General features: G+C 50.7%; 11 protein-coding genes across 11 annotated transcripts; 5 read left to right on the top strand and 6 right to left on the bottom strand.

Moving 5' to 3' along the window:
• Window positions 1-125: 125 nt before the first annotated feature.
• JCM6883_007277 (Mob1/phocein family protein) lies at window positions 126-1,435 on the top strand (the record flags this gene model as incomplete). The annotated part of the gene is made up of 9 exons (XM_076631405.1): window positions 126-157; window positions 247-324; window positions 417-431; window positions 512-588; window positions 658-689; window positions 761-956; window positions 1,040-1,159; window positions 1,234-1,280; window positions 1,352-1,435. 9 exons carry the CDS (start codon window positions 126-128, stop codon window positions 1,433-1,435), a joined length of 681 nt encoding a protein of 226 aa, XP_076488709.1.
• Window positions 1,436-1,819: 384 nt separating this feature from the next.
• Window positions 1,820-2,590, top strand: JCM6883_007276 (uncharacterized protein; the record flags this gene model as incomplete). Its single annotated transcript, XM_076631404.1, has 5 exons — window positions 1,820-2,060; window positions 2,143-2,227; window positions 2,313-2,367; window positions 2,448-2,517; window positions 2,586-2,590. The coding sequence occupies 5 exons, from the start codon at window positions 1,820-1,822 to the stop codon at window positions 2,588-2,590; spliced, it is 456 nt and encodes a 151-aa protein (XP_076488708.1).
• Window positions 2,591-3,022: 432 nt separating this feature from the next.
• PPE1 (phosphoprotein phosphatase methylesterase 1) lies at window positions 3,023-4,888 on the bottom strand (the record flags this gene model as incomplete). The annotated part of the gene is made up of 9 exons (XM_076631403.1): window positions 3,023-3,118; window positions 3,232-3,281; window positions 3,355-3,465; window positions 3,536-3,714; window positions 3,782-3,872; window positions 3,950-4,037; window positions 4,098-4,246; window positions 4,311-4,666; window positions 4,731-4,888. The coding sequence occupies 9 exons, from the start codon at window positions 4,886-4,888 to the stop codon at window positions 3,023-3,025; spliced, it is 1,278 nt and encodes a 425-aa protein (XP_076488707.1).
• A 272-nt stretch (window positions 4,889-5,160) lies between these two features.
• Window positions 5,161-6,197, bottom strand: JCM6883_007274 (uncharacterized protein; the record flags this gene model as incomplete). The annotated part of the gene is made up of 4 exons (XM_076631402.1): window positions 5,161-5,595; window positions 5,885-5,926; window positions 6,003-6,038; window positions 6,165-6,197. 4 exons carry the CDS (start codon window positions 6,195-6,197, stop codon window positions 5,161-5,163), a joined length of 546 nt encoding a protein of 181 aa, XP_076488706.1.
• Window positions 6,198-6,945: 748 nt separating this feature from the next.
• On the bottom strand, window positions 6,946-7,680 carry JCM6883_007273 (uncharacterized protein; the record flags this gene model as incomplete). Its single annotated transcript, XM_076631401.1, has 1 exon — window positions 6,946-7,680. One exon carries the CDS (start codon window positions 7,678-7,680, stop codon window positions 6,946-6,948), a length of 735 nt encoding a protein of 244 aa, XP_076488705.1.
• Window positions 7,681-10,055: 2,375 nt separating this feature from the next.
• On the top strand, window positions 10,056-13,589 carry JCM6883_007272 (uncharacterized protein; the record flags this gene model as incomplete). Its single annotated transcript, XM_076631400.1, has 13 exons — window positions 10,056-10,529; window positions 10,595-10,739; window positions 10,800-11,057; window positions 11,126-11,487; window positions 11,553-11,796; window positions 11,872-11,948; window positions 12,013-12,068; window positions 12,137-12,396; window positions 12,463-12,690; window positions 12,749-12,822; window positions 12,894-12,954; window positions 13,026-13,117; window positions 13,185-13,589. 13 exons carry the CDS (start codon window positions 10,056-10,058, stop codon window positions 13,587-13,589), a joined length of 2,736 nt encoding a protein of 911 aa, XP_076488704.1.
• Window positions 13,590-14,161: 572 nt separating this feature from the next.
• On the bottom strand, window positions 14,162-15,959 carry JCM6883_007271 (WD40 repeat domain-containing protein; the record flags this gene model as incomplete). Its single annotated transcript, XM_076631399.1, has 7 exons — window positions 14,162-14,219; window positions 14,282-14,479; window positions 14,548-14,579; window positions 14,762-14,890; window positions 15,188-15,668; window positions 15,815-15,829; window positions 15,928-15,959. 7 exons carry the CDS (start codon window positions 15,957-15,959, stop codon window positions 14,162-14,164), a joined length of 945 nt encoding a protein of 314 aa, XP_076488703.1.
• A 444-nt stretch (window positions 15,960-16,403) lies between these two features.
• Window positions 16,404-21,233, bottom strand: TRS130 (transport protein particle complex II subunit TRS130; the record flags this gene model as incomplete). The annotated part of the gene is made up of 20 exons (XM_076631398.1): window positions 16,404-16,634; window positions 16,697-16,978; window positions 17,041-17,291; window positions 17,351-17,392; window positions 17,459-17,528; window positions 17,600-17,723; window positions 17,790-17,917; window positions 17,979-18,106; window positions 18,175-18,312; window positions 18,374-18,581; window positions 18,638-18,760; window positions 18,828-18,946; window positions 19,015-19,331; window positions 19,399-19,679; window positions 19,744-19,893; window positions 19,972-20,222; window positions 20,289-20,385; window positions 20,447-20,636; window positions 20,706-20,899; window positions 20,985-21,233. The coding sequence occupies 20 exons, from the start codon at window positions 21,231-21,233 to the stop codon at window positions 16,404-16,406; spliced, it is 3,573 nt and encodes a 1,190-aa protein (XP_076488702.1).
• A 217-nt stretch (window positions 21,234-21,450) lies between these two features.
• On the top strand, window positions 21,451-22,878 carry GPI14 (glycosylphosphatidylinositol-alpha 1,4 mannosyltransferase I; the record flags this gene model as incomplete). The annotated part of the gene is made up of 4 exons (XM_076631397.1): window positions 21,451-22,142; window positions 22,216-22,513; window positions 22,579-22,680; window positions 22,744-22,878. The coding sequence occupies 4 exons, from the start codon at window positions 21,451-21,453 to the stop codon at window positions 22,876-22,878; spliced, it is 1,227 nt and encodes a 408-aa protein (XP_076488701.1).
• A 177-nt stretch (window positions 22,879-23,055) lies between these two features.
• On the bottom strand, window positions 23,056-24,064 carry JCM6883_007268 (SDR family oxidoreductase; the record flags this gene model as incomplete). The annotated part of the gene is made up of 4 exons (XM_076631396.1): window positions 23,056-23,344; window positions 23,403-23,593; window positions 23,663-23,722; window positions 23,786-24,064. The coding sequence occupies 4 exons, from the start codon at window positions 24,062-24,064 to the stop codon at window positions 23,056-23,058; spliced, it is 819 nt and encodes a 272-aa protein (XP_076488700.1).
• Window positions 24,065-24,375: 311 nt separating this feature from the next.
• On the top strand, window positions 24,376-26,024 carry JCM6883_007267 (CaiB/BaiF CoA transferase family protein; the record flags this gene model as incomplete). Its single annotated transcript, XM_076631395.1, has 7 exons — window positions 24,376-24,444; window positions 24,505-24,577; window positions 24,639-24,862; window positions 24,921-25,017; window positions 25,090-25,467; window positions 25,528-25,853; window positions 25,917-26,024. The coding sequence occupies 7 exons, from the start codon at window positions 24,376-24,378 to the stop codon at window positions 26,022-26,024; spliced, it is 1,275 nt and encodes a 424-aa protein (XP_076488699.1).
• Window positions 26,025-26,108: the final 84 nt, after the last annotated feature.

Raw genomic sequence — 26,108 nt, 5'->3', positions numbered from 1 at the left:
TCGTAATCGAATCGATTTCTGGTGGAGAGAGTGAAGAGGGAGAGAGCAAATTCCTCGGAACGATTCTCTCCCCTCTCCCTCTCTCTATCTCCTCTTCCGACTCGACCCCTACGCGTGATAGCAGGATGAGTTTCTTCGGTACAGTAGGTGGCGCATTGTAAGTCCCTCTGTCTCCTTCTCCTCGTGTCAAATCGCGGTTCTCTCATCAATCAACACGAACCTCCTCTCTCTGTCTCAACATCACAGTGGAGCCAAAAACCGAACTTTCAAACCTCGTAGAACTACACTACAAGATAACTCGACTAGGGCTAGTCAGTTGAAGAAGTGAGTTTCTCCCCCTCTTCTCCTCTTCTCCCCTCTGCTTCCGAGACTCTTGTGCTCGTGGGTGCTGACTAAGCTTTCGTCGTGATTCGCAGATATGCAGATGCTACGTGAGCCGATTCCCGTCAGATCCGAAAGTCGAGGCTGGACTAATAGATGGATTCGATTCCGAACGGGGGGTTCTAAACAGATTGGGTTCGGGTAACTTGAGGTTAGCGGTGATGCTACCAGAGGGAGAAGATCTGAATGAATGGCTAGCGGTCAACAGTGAGTGGAACCCGGCGTAGAAGTAGTAGACATGTGTCTCGACTTGTGTCGCGTCTTCTTTTCTCACAGCCGTCGATTTCTTCAACCAACTGAACATGCTCGTAAGTCTCACCTCCATCCTCTCTCCCAGGCACCTCCCACTGACCCGACTCCCGTTCTCCATCGCATTCAGTATGGTTGCGTAACGGAATTCTGTACTCGAGAAGAATGTCCCGTCATGTCGGCCGGAGCTCGATTCGAATACCACTGGCAAGACGGAGTCAACTTCAAGAAACCTACGAAAGTTAGCGCGCCGGAATACGTCGATTACTTGATGGATTGGGTACAGAAACAGTTGGACGACGAAAAGATTTTCCCTTCACAAATCGGTGAGTTCTCACTCTCTCTCAAGCTCTTCTCGCTGCAGGAGCGACTGAGCTGAGCTTGAAATGTATGTGTGACCGACGTGAAGGTGTACCGTTTCCGAAAAATTTCCAAGCGACGATCAAGAGTATCGTGAGGAGATTGTTTAGGATTTACGCTCATTTATACAATCATCATTTCGCGATCCTCTGCGCTCTCAGTATCGAAGGTACGTGTGAGGCACTCACCCAGGTCATCGTCATGCCGTTGACACAACTTGGGTCATGATTGCTGATCGTACAGCTCACATCAATACTTCTTACCGTCATTTCTTGCTCTTCGTCACCGAGGTCAGTTCTCGTTCTATCTCCAGCCAAGGCAACAAAAGTTGTCGCTGATTGTGTTCGACTGTAACGGGCAGTTCAATCTAATCGAGAAGAAAGAACTCGCACCATTGTCGGAATTGAACGATTCGATCCTCTCCAATCAAGTTCCCTCAAAGTAGCTGCTTTCTCTTCTCTTTCATAGACACTCTCTCTTGTCCCCGCTTTCGCTTTCTCTCGTTGTCGCTGTTATTCACTTGCTTGCTTGCTAACTCGCATCCTCTCTCTCTTTCGAACTTCTCTCCCCCTAATCATTCAACATTTCTTTCTTACTTCTTTTCGTCAGTTACTTCTCCCTTGTCTCTGTTTATATATTGTATGTATTCAATCCGTGCACTACAAGCTCTCTGTCTCGAGAACGAGCCGAAATTGAGAGAAAATCAACACTTTTTCAATTTTGACATTCAAAGTTGCTTCTCTGCCATTTGAGATCGAGCCAATCAAACGTCTCTCTCTCTTCCCTTCCCTTCACTCAACTTTCCCGTCCCTCTCCAAACCAAACAAAGATGCCTACCCGTTCAAACTCCAAGAATGCTAGCACCACGAGCAGCAAACTCTCCAAGCCTTTCTCCTCGTCGAAAGTTGGAGCGAGTTCCTCCTCCTCTTCGAAGAAAGTCGTTTCCTCCTCTTCTTCCCTCGCGAAGGGAAAGGGGAAGAAAGAAGTAGTTGCTCCTAGTAACAAGAAAGAGTTGACTGGGTTGTATGGGAGGTTGTACAAGGATGCGAAGAAGAAGATGGGGACTCCTAGTAAGCCTCCCCTCCCCTCAACGTCATTCTTGAACTTCCCGGAGCGACAGGAACTGATAGGAGTGAGAATGGGTGAACACAGTTCATAGAGATGGAATGGATGATATCGAAACCATCTTGTTGCAGTTTGATCATGAAGAGAGTTTCGGACCTTGTTCGAGGATCAGGTGAGAATACTCTCTCAACTTTCCTTTCCAACTCCCTCTATACCGTTCTGGGGGTTTGTTTCTGACGACTGGAGTTGGTGTTCAGTCGCTTGGAACGTTTCGAACGTGCCGAGAAGTTGGGTTTGAACCCCGATCCCGAGGTAAGAACTCCCTTTCTTTCTTCCTCTCATTTCTCTAGTTCTCCTTCTGATCTGATGGAGACTTGTTTCCGTACCCATAGATCGGAGACATCCTCCGTTCTCAAGAAGGACAGACCCGCAAAGAGTACCGCGACAGCGTTTTCGTCGACAGTCAGTTTCACTTTCTTTCTTTCTCGCAGAGACTTCATGAGCTGACAGCGAGTTTTCTCTCTCTACAGTCTAAGATGCTTCGATCGCATCCACACCATTCGATGCTTCCACGGACCCTTTCTCTCCCTTCTCTCGAGGAGTCAACCCTCCTTTCTCTCGCTTTCTTCCAGTTTCTCAACCGCGCTCTGTTTTTGTTGTTTCTCCCTGTTTTCCCTATACGGTTCCCCCCTCGATGTAGATACTATCCTTTTCTCGCTCTCTTTCTACAACGGAACTTTCGGTTTTACCTTTTCTCCCCTTGCTTCGAAGAGATACGCAAAGAGTTTTCGCCGAGACGGATGGAGTCCTCGAATCTGTTGAATCCACTTCTCGATTGCTGTGCTCTCTTTGCTCTCTTTCTCTTGAGGGCCTGACAACGGCGTCACGTTCCTTGCTATGAGATTTCACCGACCAGCGGATTCAAAAAGAGAATTCAAACATGCGAGAACCTCGGGAAGCAAATCAATCATTCTCCGACTTTCTTAACTCCCTTCAAGACATCTGTCCTATCGTTCCTTTCCCAGAAACTGAGGAGTGTTTCGGCTGTACGTTCGGGGAGATCCTGCGAGAACGAGAGGGAGAAGAAAACGAAAGGATTACGGGATGAGCTCGAGCTCTGTAGCGCAATTGCGCTGTAGAGACCGCAGAGAGCTCGTGAGGAGCGTCTAGACTCACCTCGTGCAGACAATGGCCGGCTTCAGGGAAAACTTCCAGTTGATATTTCCCTATGTGACTCCGAAGAAACACTCATCAACGTTGTCGACGGGGTAGACGTTGCTGAGAGACCATCCGACTCACCTTGCATTTGACCGATCAAGAGTTCTTTGTCAAGTCGATCTGTTCCGGCTAAAATCAAGAGTTTTGCGGTTTTGCAATTGAGGAATTTGGAAGATAGTCCGGTGAACCAGCCTGAACAAAGACGACCGAAGAAGTCAGCAACGACGACAGGGGAAGAACGGGCGGAGAGAGGGAGCTTTACCTCTCCAATAAGGTTCAGTTTTCGATAAATCGACTACCCATTCATATTTCTCCTCTCCTTCTTCCTCCCTCTCTACCTCCTCATTCGTTCCTCCAGTCGGGTTTCGACCTATAGGTTTGATCAAGGGAGGCACTGAGGTTCTCGCTGAAGTAACGTTATTGATCGTTCTTGAGTCCAAACTGAATCGCAAAACTCAAAGGTCAGCCTCGAGGTCGAATGAACGGAAGTAGGATGGTTCGAGCTTACTGCCATCCTATCGCAGCTTCTTTCGAATCGAATACTTTCGGTTGAGATGCGATGAGAGTAGACATTGATGAGAGCGCTTCGAGAGCGGTGCCTATTCGCAAGAAGGAGCGAGAAAACTCAGTTCTACTCGGAAAGCACGAGATGTGATTACCGCGAGACTGAGCTTACCTTCTACGACATCGATCACCGTTACTCCTAGGACATCCGCGATTGATTCTTGAATTCGGTTACAAGCCTCCGCTACAACCGCTCCTCCCTATGAACTTCCCACTTCTAAGCTCAAGAATCAAGAGCTGATGAGGAGTAAAGTACATACCATACTGTGACCGACGAGTACTAGTCCCGGAGCTTTCTCCCTCTCTGGAAAGACGATCTTGAGGAGTTGAAGTAAATCGTCGACCATATTTCCTAATTCCATACTCGTTTGTTCTCCCTCAACTTCGCTTGGCGGGATAACCGTTTTCCCTAGAAGTGCTCTGTCGTCAGTGCGATACTCAAGGAAGAAAGAGAGGTAGGGAGAGGAACTGACCATGACCTCTCGCATCGAAAGCCAAAACTCCAATTTTCCCTCTACTTTGCCTTGCCAATTCTTTCGCAGTACACGCATAACTCAACCCACTGTACCCTGCTCCATGTACACATACGAATACTACTCCTCTCGAGCTCGTAGCTTCTTCGTCGTCATCGTCTTCGTCTTCTGGTTGCGAAATTGAAGGGGGAGAATAGTATACTCGAAAAGTCGCTTCTCCCGCTCCTGACGATGAAGAGGACGATGATGGGTAGATGTTCGAGATTGGTACTTGTACGGAAAGGGCTTGATCAAAGTAACCTTGAGCTGAAAGAGGTGAGAGATCTTGACGACTACTAGGTCCTTTCCTCCTTCTCCTAGTGACGGAGACAGTTCGGTGAGCTCAGTGTCATATCGGAGCTAATAAGAACATCAGCTCACTTGGTTGTTGTCGAAGTAGAAGGTTCTGTCGTAATGGGGAAAGAATCGAGAAGTTCTTCCTGTTCTTCTTCGTCTAGTTCATCTTCCTGAGTAGCAGGGTCTATCGGTGGTAACTGGGGAAGTTTGGCGAGTCGAGATTTGAGGAATTCGCGTTCCATCGTCGAGGAGGAAGAAAGTGAAAGTTTCGAATCACTGAACTTTCGCAAGTCTCTCGCTCGCACGTCTCGATCTCACTTTGAACGACAGAGAGCGGAGGCAATACTCGTGAGAAGGGGCTCTCTCGAGAACGGCACTCAGAAGACACGACAAGTTTGAGCAAAGTTTTTTGGTTTTAAATGGCCCAACTCAGAATCAATTCCGAAATCATTTACTACAGACGCAGAGCAGAGGCACAGACGAGGCAGAAAAGAGGAAGAGTGCGACGAGAGAGTCAGTACGACATTGAATCGAGAGAGGATAGAAAATGAAAACTCACCTCGGAGGGGATTTCAACGTCACCGGAGTCGATAGCCTCGATGATGTCGTGAGGGGGTCGACCGTCAATGGTGCAACCGACGGATTGAGCGGTACCGAGAATCTCCTTGACTCCGTTCGCGAGGTCCTTGGAGAGGGTCTTCTTGGCCTCTCGCATCGTGCGGGCGATCTCGATGATTTGGTCGAGTTCAATGTTACCAGTGTGCTTGATGTTCTTCTCCTTTTTGCGGTCTCGGACGGGTTCCTTGAGGGCACGGATGACGAGGGAAGAAGCAGAGGGGACGACGGAAACGGCAGCTTGACGGTTTTGAATCGTGAGCTGGACGGTAACGCGGAGACCCTTCCAGTCGCCGGTAGCCTTGGCGATGTCCTCACCGACCTTCTTGGGCGACTATTTGGTGGTAGAAAGACGATCCTGTGTCAGCTCCACCAGAACTTTCGGAATTGGAACTTTTGACGACACCTGAACTGATCCGGGCAGCATTTCTCCTCCTTCCTTTCTGATGCAAGCGTTCCCTTCTAACCCTAGATCTCTCCTTAATCATCTGACTGTCTGCTGTAACCGTCTAAATCTCATACGTTTCTCCATGCGATTCCCTCACAGCCATCTCCATTTCTCCCTCTCAAACTGCCCCGAACGTTCTGGCGCTGGGTAGATGTTCTGGATTGCTGAAGCTTACGAGACCAAGAGGACCGATCTTAGGAGCGAGGGCCGAGGAAGCCTAACAAAACGCAACGAATCGAAATCAACTCTCACAACTCCTCACACAGATTAGAGAGGGAGAGACGAGGACTTACACCAACTTCACCACCAGTAGCCCTGAGGTAGATGATCTAACAGAACGCATCGAGAGAGTCAGCACGAGTGCTGATCGAGGGGTGATTTTCTCCTTCGATCAGAAGACGCCCTAGTCGGTCGATTCGAGTCGTACGGGTCTCGTTGGAATGGTCAGGACTCACTTTGATCTCGTTGGGGTCCATTTTGGGTGCCATGATTGCGGTTGGAGATGATACTAGCCTGAAGAAAGAGAGGGGAAAGAACTTTTCTCTTTGCTGAGTCCACCTCTCTCTCTCCCAAGGCTACTTCTCCTGCGCTACTCCTTACTACCCCGACTACGCTCAGCATCACTCCGCATCATGAACGTACAGCACAGAAGCTGTCTACTCAGCACGCCAATCACATCGATATCTCTCTCTCGTCCTACTCTCCTTCGACCCCCTCGACCCGCTCCGACTGACGACATGACGCGATAGCAGGCACGCTCGCTAGGCTTACAGTACAAGCAGGAGAATGGGTTCTATTCACGGGCAACCGACGATCGATTCCCCAGCTCCCATTCAGCGTTCTAGCTCTCCGACGCTGCTTCGGTTAGAGACACGATCTTGCTGAGCTGTCTCTACTAACATTGCTCTCTTCGAGATCGATCTTTGTTTCGCCAGGCTCGCTTGTGTCTAGGCTCGGTGAAGAGAAGGGGAGAACCAATGATTACAGAACTTTCTCGTTTCTCATTCCGTCGCAAGGGAAGACTCGTTCGGTTGTTGGAGAGGAAGGTTAGATTAAGGGAACAGCAACGAACGGGTGAAGGAAGGGTACAGCAAAGAATGGACAGGAAACAAAGAATTGGATCGATCGGAAGGAAAATCTGCAAAGGGAGGACGAAAGAGTGAGTTTTCGTTTTCCTGCTTTCGACTGAGCTAGCTAAAGCTCGCGATCGCGCACTTACTTTGTTCATACTTCATCTTACCAGGCAAACCAGTCTCCTTCAGCCTCGGTACGATTGTCGCCTTTCGCAGAACACCTGAGCCATCCCGTCCACTCGGCTCTATAAACGCAGTGGATGTGTTTGACGTCCTCGTCCATCGGGATCCCGTACACATCCCTAGCTTCGGGGAGGTCATACGGTGCTGTGGTCATCCAATAATCCGCTACGAGGTTCAAAAAGTCTCGAACCGTGACTCCCGACGGGTTGTGAAGAGGTCGCGAGTAGGTGTGTCGGGTTGTCGATGGCTGGAACTTGAGTACGATCTCTGTCGAAGCAGGGGAAGTAGCGAATTCTTCGTTAAGGATAGAAGGGTAGTCTCGTGGAGAAAAAAATTTGGTGTAATCAGAGTTGTTAATCCAAGCTCTTTCGAGTTCGGTGAAGAATCCGTCCGTGTCGTGAATCATCGGGTGTAGTTTGATCTTCTCTCCTTTCGCGAGCGCCACAGTGGGAGGAGGAGAACGAAAGAGAATCGAATCGAATTCGCTCCCCTGTAGTTGCGCGTCAGCTGTCGACCTCGTCGGGCATTCTCGGCCGATGGGAGAGATGTGCGTGATCGTACTCACTTCGATGAAGTTGCGAAACTGCTTGGAGATCCGACTCGCCCTCTTGAGGCCCTCGTAATCGGCAACTTCGAGCAAAATCTGTATCCACGTCTCGTGCGGGAGTCTGAAGGCGTCGAAACCCCCCGTAGAATCGTGTTGTTCGCCCTCCATAGTCGAGAGCGAGGGAGCAAAGCCGCGAGGAAAAGAGGACAGTAAGGAAGGGAAAGTAAGGAAGGGAAACAAGCCGAAACTCGGGAGTTCTCGCCTTTACGCTCGAACCGTTCGCTGCGTGCTCGATCGAGATAACATCTCTCTTATCTTAAGGGACTCTTTGCGACTCACCTGCGCTCACTCTGAGCTTTCGAAACAAACGCAATGCAAGGAGACGATGGATTTTAGCCAAGCTCAAACACAAATCCGTTTCTCCCTCGAATCTTGATTCTCTCTGCATGCTGTGTGTAGTTTAGTGTCTGGTACAAGCTCCAGCTGCTAATGCGAGCTTAGCTACTGCGAAGAGCCGAGAGGCGTCGTCATGAGGCGGAGTGTTTTGAGCTCGACAAAGTTGGTCTCCTCCGAAGTCTTCATCCTCTGTCGACGAGCCTCGATGGTGTCTCTCGGAGACTCTAGCATAGCGACTCTCGTCAGACGAAGGCAAGTCTCGAAGAAGATCCCTTGCCGAAAGAAAATGTAGCCCTTCGAGCACAGTTTGAGATCCATTACTTTCAAAGCAACGCGACGACACAAACGTCTCGGCGAGATAGGAACTACAAGTACGACAATTTTGGGGGGGAGAGAGAGTCGAAGCTTCTTAGGCGACAACCGAGAAGACACGAACGACGTTGTCGGAGTAACCGGCGAAAAGGTTCCTAACGACGACGACGACGACGACGGTGATGAGCACGCTGGTAGCTCTGGTAGACAGGGAAGGAAGCAGGATACGTACGATCCATCGGCGGACCAGGCACACCGACGGCGCCGCTTTGACATTGATCAGCGATCTTGCTCGTTCGCCTCGTACGCGACAATCTGCTTCCACTACCTCCTGTTTCCGTCACTCACAGGAGTCGATGTACTAAAAAGGCCTTGTCACGAACGTTAAGCGTCGAAGCTGTCAAAATGCAGGAACCTCCGAGAAGGGATATTCTAGGGATTTGGGCGTCGGGCTGTTGCTGTTGGCGAATCCAGCTGGGATTGTACGGACTTGATAGGCGATCTGCCCTGCAGCTTACTCCCCCAATTCTCGAGCGTCCTTTGCGGATCCGGGAGCAAACGAATCGACTGGACTGCTTGTTGTGAGTCGCGTAGGAGAATATGACGATTTGACGATACCGCTGAGCGACCGCAGACGCGTTCCATCGGATGGCTTTTCATGCTCCCAACTTCATGAGACGAGTAGGCGAGAAGTGCTCGAGCTAGAGAAGGAGTCAAACGTGAGAACGTCAGAAATATTACTATCTACATCTTTAAGATCTCTTCGACCACCTCGAACTCGCTACTTTCTCGACTCTTCAGAAAGATGCGCGAACTTACCGACAGGTCGGTCCTAGAGCTCTCAACCCCCCCAGGCTCCACCCAAAACGGTCTCTTTTCCCCCGATTTCCTTTCCGACAGCTCGTAAATCTGTCCCACTTCTAGCCCCGCACCCACCTCTCCGCTGCCACCGTCCCTGCCAACAGGCTTGCGCAATATTTTCAGGAAGGTTGTATAGACCACAGGCGCTGGAGCTTCCGGTCGCGTCGACGAACGTGGGTGTCTCCCGCCCGAAAGTTGCTCGTTTTCTTCCCAACCCGTCGCCTCTGATCAGATCAGGAGCAGCAGTCCACAGTGCAAGTTATCTTGTTCGGGCTGCTGATCTGGTTGAGGCTGGAAGAGGTGTCGCTGATTTCGTTGGGTCATCGAGTGAGTTCCGTTTCGCTCTGGCGCTTTCGGTGAATACGGCTGATCCCTGGAGTATAGCTTGATCAATCCTCAGCGATTGCAAGACTACGAGAGCCGAATTGTGTCGTTGGGAGATGGGATTCGATGAGTGAGGAAGAGAGGGAGAGAATCCGAAGCAGGGGAGAGAACGCTTGCGAGACTCGCGGGATATCGATCAGTTTCATTGGATATGATTATCAGTTGTACAACTATGTGTGGGAGGGGGCGAAGAGTAGTAGCAGAGGAGTCAAAGTCGGAAACTGGAAACTGTCCCTCTTTCTCTCCTCCATCACGATCGCACTCCCTTTCTGCCTTTTCGCGTTCCACCAGAGAGCTCAACAGTGAGTCTATAGTCACTCTCTTCCTCGGGCATGCTCTGGTGTAGCCCGTGAGGATCTTTCGCCGGCTCTCACGAGCTTGATCTCTCTTCTTCTCCCCTCCTCTTCCCGAATCAGCTGACGTTTGCTCTTCTCCTTGTGGTCCATTCAGAACACTCGAGAACTACCACAAACACTACGTTTCCCTTCGCTCTCGCTTTTCACATTCTATCTTAGAGATTCTGATGTCAGTTTCGAATCTCTAACGCTTTCCGCAGACTACAGTAGCAACACGATCAATCGACTCCCGCGATGCCGAAACGTAGACGTGATCCTTCTACCGAACCCGAAGCTTCCGAGTTCGAAGCTGAACCCGAATCCTCCGAAGTCGAAGCTGAACCCTCTCCGACTTCACGACGCGCACGACGAACTCGTCGCACTTCTGGACCTTCTGCTCAACCTCAAGAGGAGGAGGAAGAGGAGGAGGAGGTATCCTCTTTCAAGTGGCTCATAACCCTAGACCTCGAAGATCACGCCTGGAACGAGAACGGGAAAAAACATCATGCTACACGACTAGTCTACACGTTTCAATCACTCGGCTCGTCGACTCGATTCTCCATCGTGGAGGACATCTCCGCGGAAGCGAGAGCAGCTGCCGATTTGAAGGGATTCAAGAAGGTTGGAAAGGGAGTGAAGAATGAAATTAAAAAGGAGCGAGCGGGAAAGATCGAGCAAGTTCAGGAAAGATTGAGGGAGAACGCAGACATCGAAGAAGCTGGAACGATTGTAGGTTCTTTTCCGCTAGTCTCGTGACATCGTCCAGCGATTCACAGCTTTGTCGTCTCGAACAGATCGAGGAGATCATGGGCATTCAAATCCTTCGAGGATACGACGGTCCTGTTGTCCTCGGGAAAATCGTTCAAACGCCTGGATGGGCTCTGTCTCTCGCCGGTGACGAGTACATCAAACTAGATCCTGCTTTGTTTAAACCCGATCGTCAGTCCCCTCGTTTTCTCTTGAGGTTCTGCCGCTCGAACTGAGCCTCTTGTTTTCCAGAACTCCCCCCTGCTACCGACATCGATCAACTCTTCGAAAATCTCTTTGCCGATGCGAAACCTCGAACAACCGAGAGCTGGCGCGACTACTTCAACGCGGCTTCGGATCAAGTTTCACGAATCGGACAGCTCATTCTACAACTCCTCGCTCAACTCGATACACACTACCGCGCTACTCGTTTCTCGCCGCCGTCAAGTAGTCAACGAGGAACTGATCTCAAGAATGCGATGAAACCTTACTGCTACGGAGGAGAAACTAGTAGGTCTACTTCTCCTCTCTTTGAGCTTCTCTCGCAGCTGGTACTGAGCAGTCTTTGTACCTTACAGGTCTCTATAGTTTGAAATCTGCCTTACGAACGATTCGACAACCGGACAACGTCGAAATCTGGAGGGTTCACGTCATGGTCTCGTCTTCCCCCGAAAACAACCCAGAAGGAAACCCTGACATCAGCTCGCACTTCCGACTCGATGAGTTCTGTGAATTAGGAGAAGATGCCGCGAAATTCGACGAGGCTGGAGCTTGTTTCCAACGAGATGTGGAAAAATTGATCGAAGAAGCGAACGAGAAAGTTGGAGGAATGGATATTGATGATTTCAAGGAACGTATGGACGCGCTTCGTCCTGCTGGGCACGATCGTGAAAGGGGAGGTGGAAGAACTACCTTCGAATACCCTCATCGTCCTGCTGCTGTGAATCAATCAACTCACATTTCTTGCTCGAAAGCTGAACTGACTCATTTTGAACTGGGTCACAGGTTTGGTTTGTTCGACGTGCTTTGATCAGCGCGACGGGAGTTAGAGCAGAACGCAATTCTCTCAAGATCGAAGACCCACTTTGGACTCCAATCTTCGAAGGACTCGTTCAGCGTGTTGTTCGAGACGACCCGGATGATCCGAAACAGCTCGTCGTTAGAGACGAATACACCGGAGAAGTTCTCGTTCGTACCAGCAAGGAGACTATTCAGTGGAATGAATGGTTCTTGAGTCGAAAAGGGAAACGTGAGTCGCCCTCCTCGTTTTCTCGTTTCATTCTTAGATCGAACGTTGACTGATTGCCGTACCTCCTCTGATCAGCTTCTCCTATTTCAATCGATCACCTCAACCAAGTGATTGTCGAGTTGCAAAAGAACGGCGAAGTCGAAGCTGGCTTTGTGCGTATGCCTTTTCGAATCTACACTTCCGCGAGCCCAACTCACTGACTCTCTCGCCCTCCAGCACTCTCTCAACAACGTGGTCGTTACGTCCCCTCTCCTCAACAATGCGAAACATCGGTGAGTCTTTCCTTTGTCGCTTCGTCGTCGGTTCTTTCGTAATCTGACCCGAACGATCATCAATGTAGCTATCCTTCTTCCATCCTCGATCTCTACCTAGCGATCGTTGCCGTTGGAGGTGGATTCGGCTACCTCACGAAAGAAATGGATGCGAGCGTCGCCATCGAGAGACTCATCAAGGTTATCGAAACAACCTATCAAATCTGGCCAATCAGTTGTATTCACTCGGAACGACGATTGCAAGCCGTAGAGGTCATCGTCAAGAGTGACGAGTACAATCGCGAGATGTCGGAGAAAGTCGGTAGTTTTGTACCCCTCTCAATCAAGAGTGAGTTTCTTGCCCAGAATTTCATCAAATGAAGCGTTGCTCACCGACTCTCTCTCGTCGATACAGGTTACCCAAATGATGAAGCCTTCATGAATGCTGTCGCCAAAGCTTCGGACGCGACGAACACGAAAATCCGATCTCGAATCGAACGAGCTTTCCTTTCGGAAGACTATCAGGGATCGCTTCCGGTCTCGAGTGGACTCACTCAAGCACGACCGGCTCGTCGTGAAACCGTTGAGGTCCACTCCTTCGTAATCAACAATGTCAAGAAAGTTGGTGAAAGGTTCAAAAACGGTGAGTCAATTCGATCGTCTGTCTTCGAGACGGCTACTGAAAGTGCTCACTCGTGCAGATGCCGAAAGTCTTGGAATCTCGTTGTTGTTGAACAAGGATGGAATCCCCTCTGTACGACTCGATGGAGAAGATGTGAGTTGAACTCTTTCGTCTCTTGCCTACACTACTGACAAAGAGTTGATCCCGCGCTTCGAGCTGAACAGACCGCTGAAGACATTGCTCGTGCTTGTGTATTGGTCTCGGCTGATCTCGGAGGTTACTTTCGTACGTCTCCTCGACCCTCGATTGAATCTATCTCTCTTTCTCGTGTCAAGCTCATACTCGCTCTTCCGCAGCTTGGATGAACTACGCTCTCCTCCTCGCCTCGAACATCACCCGATGCGATCAAACTCGTCTTCCCGGACAGAAAATTGAGAACCTCCTCCTCGTAAGACTCGTTTTCGAGTCTTTCATGAAGAGACGGAATCATTGAGCTGACTATGCTCACTCTGCAGACTTCTGGTCACCTCCCTTGTGTTCCTTTCGTCGTCCCTACTCAGAACAAGGGACCCTTCAGCTTCAGCCCCTCCCGCCGAGATCACAAAGTTCAAGGTTACGATTGTGGTTTCCAGAACAAGGACGCCGACACCGTTTGTCTGGCCGACTACTCCGGTAAACCCAGTTATTACATCGACGCATGGCTCGTCAACTCCATTTTACGAGGAGACTCGCAAGCGATGAAACAACAACTGGAAGCTCTTCGAACTTCGGCGGCGACGTTCATCAATTCGGACCGAGGAAACGGTATGAAGTGGCTCTTCAAGAATGGGAAAGAATGGGGAGCAGAAGAGGAGAAGAAGAAAATGGAATTAGAAGAAAGCCTTGCGAAATGGGAAAAATGGGACGCCGATGCCCTCTGACCGATGAACAGAAATTGATCCGTAGCTTGTTAGTCTGAAAAAAGAGTCTCTTCTGTGCCACTTTCGTCTCGCTAGTTCTCGCTGAGCTCCTCTCTGAGCAATCCGGTTACTTTGCAGCCTCATGACTTTTGAATGCGTTTTGCTTTTCTTCTCGGACTTACTCCTTCGTTTAGAGGAGCCCGCTTTCAGCTCAGAGCTGCTTGCCACGACAGCGACGGCAAGGAGGCGGGGAAGCTATGGCGGCATGGGAGAGTCAATCGCCTCGGGAGATTCGATCGCAGAGACAGCCCGAGCACAAACTCGAGACAGACCGACGTGTTCAGATTGCGCTTGATACTATCTCGCTGGCGACGCTAAGACGTCGAAGATGCGACGACGACGAGAACCAGCGGGAGTCGCGAAGGGGGCGAAGGTCGAGGGCAAAGCGGCAACGCCAGATTTTGAACCAAGTTTGAAAAGGTTCGATCATGGAATCTCCGCTGCAGCTCGTTCGCTCTCACTAGCTCAGGTTCTCTCGTTTCTCTCGCAAGTAAAAGCCAGGCTCAATCAATTTTGCTGAACTGCAATTTTGTTTAGGCAACGACGGAGAAAACGCGGACAACGTTGTCAGAGTATCCAGCGAAGAGGTTGCTGGCGACGACGACGACGATGTTAGCTCTCTGCTAGCTAGGATGGGAAGAAATGGTGCTTACGAGCCGTCAGCCGACCAGGCGAGAGATGTGCAAGAGGGCTGTTGAGCAGAGGCCGAAATACCGAAGTCCGGTCGGAGCTCATCAACGATAGATTTCGATTCGAGGTCGAAGATCTTGATGCTGGTGGAGGTGGCGGCGCACAACCAGTATCGGTTAGGCGAGAAAACCAACGCGTTAATGGGATCTTGCGCTTCAAGGCTGAGGGCCGATCGGTCAAATTAATCAACTGTGCAAGGAAAGACTGGAAAGAACCGGATTGTGCTCACGAGTACAAGTGTTTTCCCTCGTTGAGGTCCCACTGTTCGATGTCGGGAGAGAGCGTGTGAGAGAGACGAGGGGAATTGTAGAGTGAAAGTAGAAGAGAGATGGTGAGATTGAGCGGGAGAGGGAGAGAGGGAGAGGAGGAGAGAAAGTGGGAGAGAGAGAGAGATGAGAGTCAGCGGAAGAAAAGGAAGCGAAGGAAAAAAAGTTTGAACTCACGAGGATGAGAACAGAGTCACGTCCTCCGGAGGCACAGAGGGAACCGTCGGGAGAGATGGTGACAGTGTTGATGTTGCCAGTGTGGCCGAAGTGGTTGGTGCGGAGCTTGCACTTGGAGAGCTCCCAGACCTATTATCAAGCAAAGTTGAAAATTGATCAGTATCGTGCTTCTAGCAAGTACAGGTTTTGCTAGGCGATAACTGCGTTCCCCTCGTAAACTTTCGCTCGTGTCTTTGGCTCAGCGATCTTGGTGGATAAATTGTTGTTCTCCTTGGGATAGATGGTCCCTCTGAAGTAGCAAATATCATAGTATAAATCATCATTGCCGTAGACGAGCGAGAGTCGAGAAGGAAGGGAGGGAGTCGTTTGCCGTTGTCGTCGTCGTCTCAAATGTTTTCGAAGAGAAAAAAAGAAATGAAAGCTCACCTTGACAACCTTGTCCCATCCAGCCGAAACGATGACGGGGTTCATGGGGTTGGGGGAGAATCGAACGCAGGAAACCCATTCGGAGTGGCCGTCCTCTTGGATGTTGAACTTGCACTCTCCGAGGGTGTTCCAGAGCTTGATCGTGCGGTCACGGGAACCAGACACGATTTGACGGTTGTCGGCGGAGAAGGAGACGGAGAGGACGTCCGAGGTGTGTCCGACGAATCGACGGGTGGTGAGTCCGGTGTTGAGATCCCATAGACGGAGGGTCTTGTCCCACGAGGAGGAGAGAGCGAATTGACCGTCGGACGAGACAACAACGTCGGAAACGAAGTGGTTGTGACCGTGGAGGATACGCTTGGGGTAACCGAAGGACGAATCGTCACGGGTGAGAGTCCACATGATGATGGTCTTGTCGCGGGAAGCGGTGAGGATCATGTCAGGGTTCTCCGACGAGGTGGCGATCGCGGTGATGCCATCCCTGCAAAGATTCGAAGGAAGGAGGTAGGTCGGAAGAGGCGAAGTGAAGTGAAGGGAAGCAAAAGAAGAAATGAGGGAACGAGTCGGAAAAAGTCAGCAAAAATCCTCCCTCACTCCCATCAACGATTGAACGTCACGATAACGTACTTGTGGCCGACCAAGCTACAATGGAAAGAAGAAAGGAAGAATGGGTCAGCAGTTGGCCTACGAAACGAGGAGAGGACAGAGCGACGACGACGAGATGAAAGGGAATTACTCACCTGCCCTTGAAGACGAGAGATTCGGAGCTCATTCTACATCGATGTATCTTAGTCAGTTGGGAAGATTTTGATAAGCATGGACTCGAACAGGACTGACTTTGATGGGACGCGAGGTGAGGGAAAGGGAAGAAAGAGGCAGCAAAATTTCGCGCTTCCTCGATCGTCTCTACCCCGCACTCAATTCTGATTGGCTGCTGGTTTGTACGCTGGAAAATGCACGACAAAACTGGCAAGGTGCTCGTAATCGCCTCGATTTCGTCAACTCTCTTCAGTCTTTGAATGCTGCCTGCTACCACCATGACGAGTGTCCTCCTCGGTCAGACCATTCGAACCCGCGAACGCAGCCGCAGAGCAGAACGAGCAGAATTCGAAAATTTCGCTCGCAACGCTTTTACCTTTCGCAATCTCGTTCCTCTCGAGTTCCAAGCTCGCAATCCGCACAGCAATTGGCATTGTTTGATTGTGCAACGGCAAAACTACTGAGCCAAGATCATCCCACAGTTTCCCGTTCTCACCTCCCAAGACGTCTTCATCAGAACCGGTAAAACTTCGACGGTACTTGCAGCTGCGACGTGTTGAGTTTCGCAAGTGATTCGTTGTTCAGACTCGAGATTGTCGAGCGGTTGAATCGAAATTGAAGGGAGGAAGAGAGCGGTAGGTTTCAGCGGAATGAGCGTGAGTTGAATCGAATGGGATCGTTTCGAGTCCTGAGCCCTCGACACGACATATCAGCAAAGCCAACTGATAGCTGATCGGACGGAGGACTCACGGAGAACGAGAACTCGCCTCGATTCCTTCCACTCACGATCCATTCAGCTGAATTCGCAAGCACTTCGTATCGCAGGTGTGTCGATTCATTCGATGTTTCCCTCCTCCAGTTGAAGAATGATTCGATCGTGACGGTCGTAGCGATCGGCTGGCCAACTTCGACTCGCGTAAGCGCAGGAGTGACGGAGACGAGGTTCAGAATCGAGAGCGAGGGGAGGTCGAGGGGGATTTCGAGTCGTCGCCAAAAGTCGACCTCAGAAGTGGAAGCACCATCAGAGAGCGTCTGTTTCAGATTAAAGCTATGAGTTCCCGACTCGCTAGAAGATTCTTCGAGGAGGGACAAACCTGATAAACTCGACTAATCGCCTCGACAAGCAGTTCTTGTTGAGCAGTATCCGAAGTACAGCGTATCACCTCTTGTTGGCAATACGTCGAGGAGAATGATAGGCTCGACAAATCTTCGTCGTTTGCGTATTTCCGGAGGTCGACTGATCGGTTTATTCGAGCGAGGACGGTAAGGAGAAGCCAGCGAGCGTGAGGCGAGATCTTCGAGTCCATGTGCGACTGAATCGCAGCTTTGATCCGGGCATTGAGTTCTGCTCAAGACAGAGGGTCAGAAGAAACTCATCGAAGGTGGAACAACAGAAAGACGAACGATCCTCAATGGAAGAGTAACGCAAGATGAGTCGTAGAGGACCTGAGTAGGGACGATACAGTCGCGTGAGATATCTGCTCAGCATAGTGTTGCAGAAGAGAGTCGCACCTTGAACTTCGTTAGGTTTGTCGCAGAAAAGTTTAAACAGGAAATTCGCCGTCTGTACCGCAGAAACGTTCTGACGCGACGAAAACGGCTGATGTGTTAGATCGATACAAATCTGTGAGCGTTTTCGAGGGAGAGACGCACGACTGGTGCAGCTTTTGCGCCTCGACAGGGTTTGACTTGAACTTCTGACGGAGCTTCGAGATCGGCACTCTTGATCTTGAGTCCCTGCATTCCGTCTGTCGTGATCGAGAACTTCGATAGCAGGCTACAGCGAGATCAAGGAACGGGTCAATGAGGGCGAGAGGGTCAAAGGAGAGAGTGGGAAACTGACGAATCTTGACGAAAGTAGTCTTGGACGTTGACGGCGAGAGGCAGACCGACAGAGTACGTGAATGATCGGCGCAGCGTACGTCGAAGCGTCGGGCGTTTGACAGTCGAATATTCGACAATCGTGGTGAACTGATGCGGGTGACTGGTCGGTCAGCTTTGAGGTACTCAAGAAATCAGCGAAAGAGCTCACCCTGATTAACGGATCCTGGATCTCTCCCACGAGAGGCATTTCGATCTTGACCGTCCGGAAAGGTTCAAGGTCTTCGAGAGTCACTTGATTTGCATCTCCTGGTGAAGAATTGAGGCGACAAGTTCGGGCTATCGAGCGAGCGTGAAGAAGCTCAGTCAGTGGTTCCGAGTGACGCATATTCGATGATTGGACGTACCATCTCCCACTATCCGAGCTCGTTTGCAATCAAGCGTCATTCCGTCCGTTTCCATCTCGAAGGCCAGAGAAGCTCTCGTCAAGTTGTTGCGACCTGGATCAATACACAGTATGACCTGACGTTCTCGATCGAGATGTACTGTTGCATCGGACTCGAAATCAGTTTTGCGTTCAGAAGTTGGGGTAGAAATCGGACTCGCTCGTTTCGGGAGATTCAACTTCGACATGAACCGCTTGGAAATCTTGTCCGAGCATGATCGAAGGTTGAATCGTTTCAAGAGTGGTCGGCGCCAGTCGAGGATCGGGGGCAAGGTTGAGGGAAGAGATTGGTCGGTGCGAGTATTGGAAGATGATTCGGGAGAATCGAAGTTGAGAAAGTTCGAGAGTCATTCGACCAGTCGCGGCAGTCTGTGCGATATGCGAGTTAGCATACAATCCACTCGCGCGGGGTTTGCCAGACGTACGGGACAGAAGAGTGTTATCGGAGTTTCTCCAGAGGCGCAAAGCTCAGTTTTGCCCGTTGTAAACCAGACTTGCTCTCCGTCGCTCGTCAAGAATTTGAGTCTAGCTTCGTCGACATGAACGGCCTATACGATAATTGCAAGATCAGTTAGCGGACTGAAAGAAGTCTGGAGCCGAGGGGAAATAACGAACCGCAGGCAGCAGATTTCGAACGAGAGCGGTCACTACTATGCCATCTTCATCGGTAGCTCTCGATCCGGTCCCTGGTTCCAGACGAATTGAGAAAGTAGGGACTGCGACGGCGGCGAAATCTACGAGCGAAAGAAGAGTCAGTCAATCAAGCGCTCGCTCAGCCTCCATGCAGGGAATGAGCCCGGACCTTTAGTGAGAGTTGACGAGAGATCGTAAATGTCTTTCATGAGTGTAGTCGCGAGATGACCGTCTTTGTTCTCCTCGTCTTCGTGATCTTCGTCCTCCCTCAGAGCTCGCAAACTCCATTCTTTCGCGCCGAATTCAATCCCACTCCGAATCAAAGCCAACGTCGATAGCAACCGCTCTTTCGACATGTCGAGTTGACTTTGAAGAGAGGTGCATTGAGAGAGGAGATGGGATTCTAGGGAAGTCCAGCGAAGATCGACGTAGTGAGCTGGGAGTTGCGAGAAGAGTTTTTGAGCGGCGGCTGGTCTCGATCGATGACTGGGGATCGATAGCGAGAGACATGTCAGGCCTGGAAGATCGAGAACGAGAAGAGGCGGAAACTCACTGCTCGAGACCAGCTAGAGCAGCATGAAGCTTGATCGCGCATCGTTTTCGTCCGCTCAATTGGTAAGCTTGAATCGTCTTTTGAGACAAGTCGATGTAGAGCCTATCGAAGACGGCTTGGTCCGAGATGGCGTCGAGGAGATCTTTGCGAGAAACTGGAGGACGATCGGCGGGTTGAGAAGAAGTCGGCGAGGTTGGACGCGAAGGTGAGATCTCGTTGAGCGACATCGAGAAAGGATGCACCATTGGAAGGTGTCCCGCGCCCATTCCAATCTTGTCGAGCTGCACAAGTCCAACGTGAAGAGCTCAGCAGGCTGTGCGAGACGAGAAAGGAAAGACGACTTACCTGCTTCTTCGCAAGCTCAAGTAACTCGGCTTTCACGGCGACGAACAATGTGACGGGTTTGTCTGTAACGAGGTGGGTTTCGCAAGTCTCGACGATGTTGAGGCACGCAGAATACGTCCACGATTCGACAAAGTTCTGACCTAAGAGAGCCTGATCGAGAAAGGATATAGGACGCGTTGTCAGTCTCCGAGCCTGTCGCGAGTTGTGACGTTTTCGACGAGGGCTCACCTGGTTCTCTCGCAAAGTTCTCGCGAAAGTGCTGACGAAGTAAGCTCCCCTCTTCGCCGCCTCTACCGTTCTGCCTAGGTGGAAGAGCATCTCTGCCTGTCTTGCGAATAGGTAGATCCTGAAGTCGAAGACTGAGATGGTTCCGGCATCGATCAGCCTGCGGTAGGGTTTGTTCGACGTCGATAGTAAAGGCGAAGCGTCATCGCCCGTCTCGAGTCCACCGACGTTGTTGATCCACGAGATACGATGCTCTACGGCAATAGATCGGTCGCATGAGCAAAATCGCAAAGAACGAGAAGAGGGAAGCGCAGTTTTACCTTTGAGGTTCTGGAAGAATGAGGCTTCGAGTTCGTCGTACTGTATCAGCGCTTCTTCGTATAGCGTCATGGCTTCGAAAGATTCGGCGAGGGATTCCTACCATGAGATCGACGAACGAGTTCAGAAAAGATCGCGGTTCAAGATTCAGAGAACGTACCTTCTGAAGGAAGAATGGTAGAAAATGCCAGCCCTCGAGTTGACGCTGACTGTCCGCCTTTCTCACGTTCTCTTCGTAGAGAGTCACGTTTGAATCGAAAGTCGAAATAATTCCTTCCTTCATTTTGTTCGAGAATTCTGCCCAAGCTGTAGGATCTTCTGATGATGCTCCTTGTGCAACTTGTATACACCTGTAAGATATCGTGACGGCGAGTGAGCTCTAGTCACTCAACAGTGAACGCAGAATGAACGAGACTAACCTGTCCTTCTTTCCAGTATTGAAATCAGCCTTGATCTTGTCGACGATACCACTCTTTCGCTGGTAGAACTTGGCTCCACCACTCTTCGTCGACGTGACATGAACGATCAACCATTCTTGATGCTGTTTGTGGATGACTCCGTCCAACCATTCTCGAATTTGCGATCGAATCGTTGCGCGATAAACTTCGTTGTCCTGTTTTGTGACGGCCCAACGTCGTCAGTCAATCAGGTCGAGAGTTTGGAATCGCACGAAAGGCATGGATACAGCGGAGACTTACGTCGCAAACGACAAAGAGCAAGTTCAAGTACGGCCTCTCGAGTAAACTTCCTCCCGTAGCCGGAAAGTCCTTCAGCGGCTTCAAGTCAACTTGCAAGTCGTTCACGGTCCTGATCGAGCGGTTCGCAGCATTCCTCCTCACCCAGTGCAAGTTGCGAAGGGGCAGCTGTCGTTCGACATCTTTCTTCACCGATTCGTAATCCGCCGTACTCGGTAGCGCTTCATATGCGACTGCTATCCGTGGCACCATCCCTTACGCCCTCAGCTCGATTGATGATAACCTGTGCTCGAAGTAATTGATCGGCGAGGAGAGGTGGGGTTTGGGCGTCTCGAAAGAAGGATAGGGACCGAGAGAGACGGCAGTGTACGGCGCAAGGCGCTCTTGAAAGTCGAGATTCGTGTGCTAGTCGAAAGTTCAGGTGAGTAATCGGGAGGAAAGCGACTTCATCTTCTTCTTCCCGACTTTGATGCGATTTCGCGTCGCACTCCTTTTGGGAGTTCTCCTGAGGGTAGTGCTACTCTTATGGGGCAGCTATCAAGACGTACACGGTCCCGTTAAGTACACCGACATCGACTACTTCGTCTTCAGCGATGCCTCAACTTGTCTCCTCGATCCGACTCATTCAAGCTCCCTATGTTCACCAGCTAAAGGAAGATTCGCCCCAACATGGCTAGGAGACCCTTATTCGCGCTCGACCTATCGCTACACCCCTCTTCTCGCCATTCTCCTCATCCCGAATCGACTCTTCTTCCCTTCGTTCGGCAAATTACTCTTCGCAACCTCTGATCTCGTCGTCGCAATACTCCTCTATCGACTCATGAGACGTCGTGGGAGTACACCGACAAGCGCATCAAACACGGTCGCGCTCACATGGCTACTCAATCCGATGATCGCGAACATTTCGACTCGAGGAAGTAGTGAGTCGATCATCGGACTGCTCGTCGTCGGGACACTGAGCTTCGCCGAGAGACGGCAATGGGACAAGGCTGCGATGGGGTATGGGGTGGCGGTTCACTTCAAGATCTTTCCCGTCATTTACGGTTCGAGTTTTCTCGTCGCAACGATGTTTCAACCTGAGTTCTCGCTCTCGAGACCTCTACGATTTGGACTCGTTAGTTTCGCAACGTTCATGGCGTTGAATATTCCTCTGTATCTACTGTGAGCCTCTTCGCCCTCCTCGTCTCCTAGCGAATTCGAGCTTGACAACCCCACGACCTCGTTCTGCTTCAAGTTGGGGACAACCCTTCCTTCAAGAAACCTTCCTGTACCATCTCTCGCGCCTCGACCACCGACACAACTTCTCTCCTTACTTCTATCCTTACTATCTTTCGTCTTTCTCCTCCTCTACCGCCTTCGAATCCGCTTCCTCTTTCTTGCACTGTCTCGCAGCTCATCCGCTCGCAGCTTTTCTCCCTCAAATGATCCTCGCCCTCGGTCTCGGGTTCCTCTTCGGCGCGAAAGATCTGCCTTACGCTTGGCTCGTCCAAAGTTTCGCTTTCGTCGCATTCAACAAAGTTTGTACCTCGCAGGTGAGTCTCATCTCTTCCCACTGCGACGATGTAGTATTCTGACTGACTCCTTCTCGCTTCTCTAGTACTTCTTGTGGTACCTCTGGCTGCTTCCTCCAGCTCTCTCGAGACTGAGCTTCACTCGATCTCGAGCAATCACGACAGTTTCGGTCTGGGTTCTCTCTCAAGTAAGCCCCTCTACAAACACCTCACTCGATCAATACTGACTTGTCGATTGCATCTCGACTTAGGCGATTTGGCTTTCACAGGCTTACAACCTCGAGATCGCAGGAACTGGAGGATATCTGGCAGTCTGGATCGCTGGTCTGGGGTTTTTCGTTGCGCAAGTATGGGTACTTGGGGAGCTACTCGCAGCATTTCGGTGATCTCGAAACGAGTTGGATTCGTGCCCCACTCTCGAGAGATTGAGTCGCGAGAAAGCTCTAGCCTCCGTCCGAAGGGGAAACGGTGAGATGAGCTAAACCGATATTTATTTACAGCATTCTAGGCCGATACATGTACTTGCGGTTTTAAGATACAAGACTCACTTCCTTGAGTGGCGTCTACCAAGGAACCTCTTTTCCGGCGTAATCGACAAACTTTCCTCCATCTTCCTTGTTCAGCTTCCCAATGACCTCGAGCAACTTTTGTGTCGCGGTCTCGGCGTCGTGTACACCTTCCTTCTTTCCAGCGTCACTCTCTTTCGTCCACGGTTTCGACAAATTTGTTCCGACGACCGTTCCCGGATGAAGAGCGACTGCGATTGATGGTGTCGAACGAAGTTCGAGTTCTCGCTGGAGTGTCGCGATGACTTGGTTCGTTGCGGCTTTCGAAGCTCGGTATCCGATCCATCTAGGGAAATCGCGATGTGAGCTTTGAACAACGAAACGAGAGACCGAATCGCACTTACCCTCCTTTCTTGTTGTCTCCGATTGACCCAATTCGAGCAGTCAAGCTCGCGAGAACTCCCATGCCAGGCTGAACGTAACCGTTCGCTGGGTCCTTCGACGACGAATCGGCATCAGAAGACTTGATTTCGTTCTTCTTCGGGAGGAGAGGGTAGAAATGCTTGAAGGTAAGAAGGTGAGCGAAAGTGTTGAGCTGCGCACAACAGAAAGCCGTCGTCAGTCAGACGTCTACGGGGGAGTAGCTCGGGAAGCGGCGACTTACCTGGAAAGATTCGAGGAGTTGATCCATGTTGACTTCTGCGACGGATTTATCGGCGTGAAGCTGTGTGCCGATCCTCAAGCCTCTAATCAGTGCAGCTCTGTGATGCTCGAGAGTAAAACTTACGACACCAGGAGCGTTGATCAACAACCTCAAGCTCTTGTCGCCATATTCTTTCCTCACTTCTTCAGCCGCTTTTTGAATCGTCGATTCGTGTTTCGCATCCATTTCCAACAATTTCAGCCTACTCTCGTCGAGCTTGTCTCCTTCTCCCAAGATTGCCCGTTTAGCAGCTGAAGGATCACGGGAGGTTGCGACGATGGAGAGGTTTGTGTTTTTGAGGAGGTGACGAACGAAGTGAGATCCGATCGATCCACCAGCTCCTTGAATTACTGCTACTGACATTGTCGTTTCGAGTTAGTTGAAGAAGTGTGAGAAGTAGGGTGGAAAGAGAGAAGAGTGCAGAGGGCAAGAGACTGATTTCGCTCGAAGAAAAATGTTGAATTACGCACTCAGCTTGCGGCGATCGAGTTGACGTGTCAAACTTCAGGGGAAGTTCACCTTGTTCCTTCGGCTCAAAACTTCGAAAGTCCCGAGCCGAAAACGATGAGGGGAAATCTAGTTTACTCACCATCTCCCGCTCAATGTTCTCACGACAACTACGATCTGTATCACGGAGTAGCGCGAAGAGATGGATTTCGAGCTCGCAACCTCCAATGCCGCCTCCGCTGAAAGGGATTAAAGTGTTGGATCTGACTCGAGTTCTCGCTGGACCCTATGCTACTGTCAGTCCTTCTCGGAATTACGTACAGCTGAGTATGCTTACGAGGAACGTTCGCCCACAGATGATGCTCGCAGATCTGGGCGCTGAAGTTCTGAAAATCGAAAGACCGACGGGAGGGGATGATACCCGTGCTTGTGAGTTTGACCTTTGCTCGTTGACGGGTCGCAGACGAGGCTGACACTCTCGTCGTGCTAGGGAACCCACCGTCTGCACCTTTGATCGAACTCCCTCCATCTCCTCCCGCTTCTCCCTCGCTGGAGGGCAAAGCTCAGCTGCGAACAGACGACTGGAACTCGCTACCGCCCGAGTCGGCGTACTTCTTACAAGCGAATCGAGGCAAACGAAGTTTGGGTCTCGATTTCAAGAAGGAAGCAGGGAAAGCCATTTTGCGAGAATTGGTTAAACAGGCGGATGTGCTGGTACGTCTTCCTTGATCTGCCTACGTCGAAGAACATGAGCTGAAGATGCCGGTGACAGGTGGAGAATTACGTACCGGGAAAGTTGGCTGAAATGGGTTTCGGTTACGAAGAATGTAAAAAGCTCAATCCGAAATTGATTTACGCTTCAGTCTCCGGTACGTCGTAGCGTCAACCATTTGTCGGACTGGGAAGCTGAGAAGTTATTACTGACCGTCTCTACACGATAGGCTACGGTCAGTCTGGTCCGTATTCGCGAAATCCTGGATACGACGTCAACATAGAAGCGGAAGCTGGACTAATGCATATCACGGGAGAACCCGATGGACCTCCTGTCAAGGTTGGAGTCGCAATTACCGACCTTACGACCGGTCTCTACGTCAAAGGGGCGATTCTCGCTGCACTTTTCGGACGAACTCGAACGGGCGAAGGAGTTCACATCGACGCAAACTTGTTCGACTCTCAGATCGCTTCCCTCGCCAACATTGCGAGTAACTATCTCATCGCGGGTCAAGAGGCGACGAGACAGGGAACTTCCCACCCGAGCATTGTCCCTTATCAAGTTTTCTCGACGAAAGATGGTTTTATCATGATCGGAGCTGGTAACGGTGAGTTACATCCGAGCCTTTCCACCCTGACTTTGGACTAAGCAAGTCACACTCTCGCAGACTCTCAATTCAAGAAATTCTCGACGATTCTCGAACGACCTGAATGGCACGCCGATCCTCTCTATTCGACCAACTCTTCTCGTGTTGCGAATCGCCGAGAACTCATCTCTCTCATAACTTCAGCCCTCTCGGAACATCCGACTTCGTACTGGCTCGAACATTTCAAAGGTCAAGGGTTCCCTTTTGCGCCGGTGAACGACATTCGAGGAACTTTCGAGCATCCGCAGACGAAAGCGAGGGATCTAGTGAGAGAGGTAGAACATCCGAGGGCTGGGAAGATCAAGCTCGTTTCGCCTGCGATCATGTACAACGGACATCGAATGGAGGCGAGTCAAACTCTCTTTGCGTCTCGTAAGGTCGGAGCTGACTCACTTGTGATCCTCGTATAGTTTTCGCGACCGCCACCGGTGTTGTCTCAACATAGCGTCGAGGTGTTACGAGAGTTGGGCCTGAAAGACGACAAAATCGCAGAACTGCAGAAAGAGAACGTGATCTGAAAATTCAACTTCCCACATCTTGTCTGCAAGCGCTCAGAATGAACGTGACAGCGGAGCACGAAACCAAAGAACAGAGCACGCGAT

This window comes from Sporobolomyces salmoneus (assembly GCF_050403485.1).
Source record: "Sporobolomyces salmoneus JCM6883 DNA, S_salmoneus_JCM6883_v1_ctg16, whole genome shotgun sequence".
Lineage (NCBI taxonomy): Eukaryota > Fungi > Basidiomycota > Microbotryomycetes > Sporidiobolales > Sporidiobolaceae > Sporobolomyces > Sporobolomyces salmoneus.
This window is presented reverse-complemented; position numbering and strand designations above follow the sequence as displayed.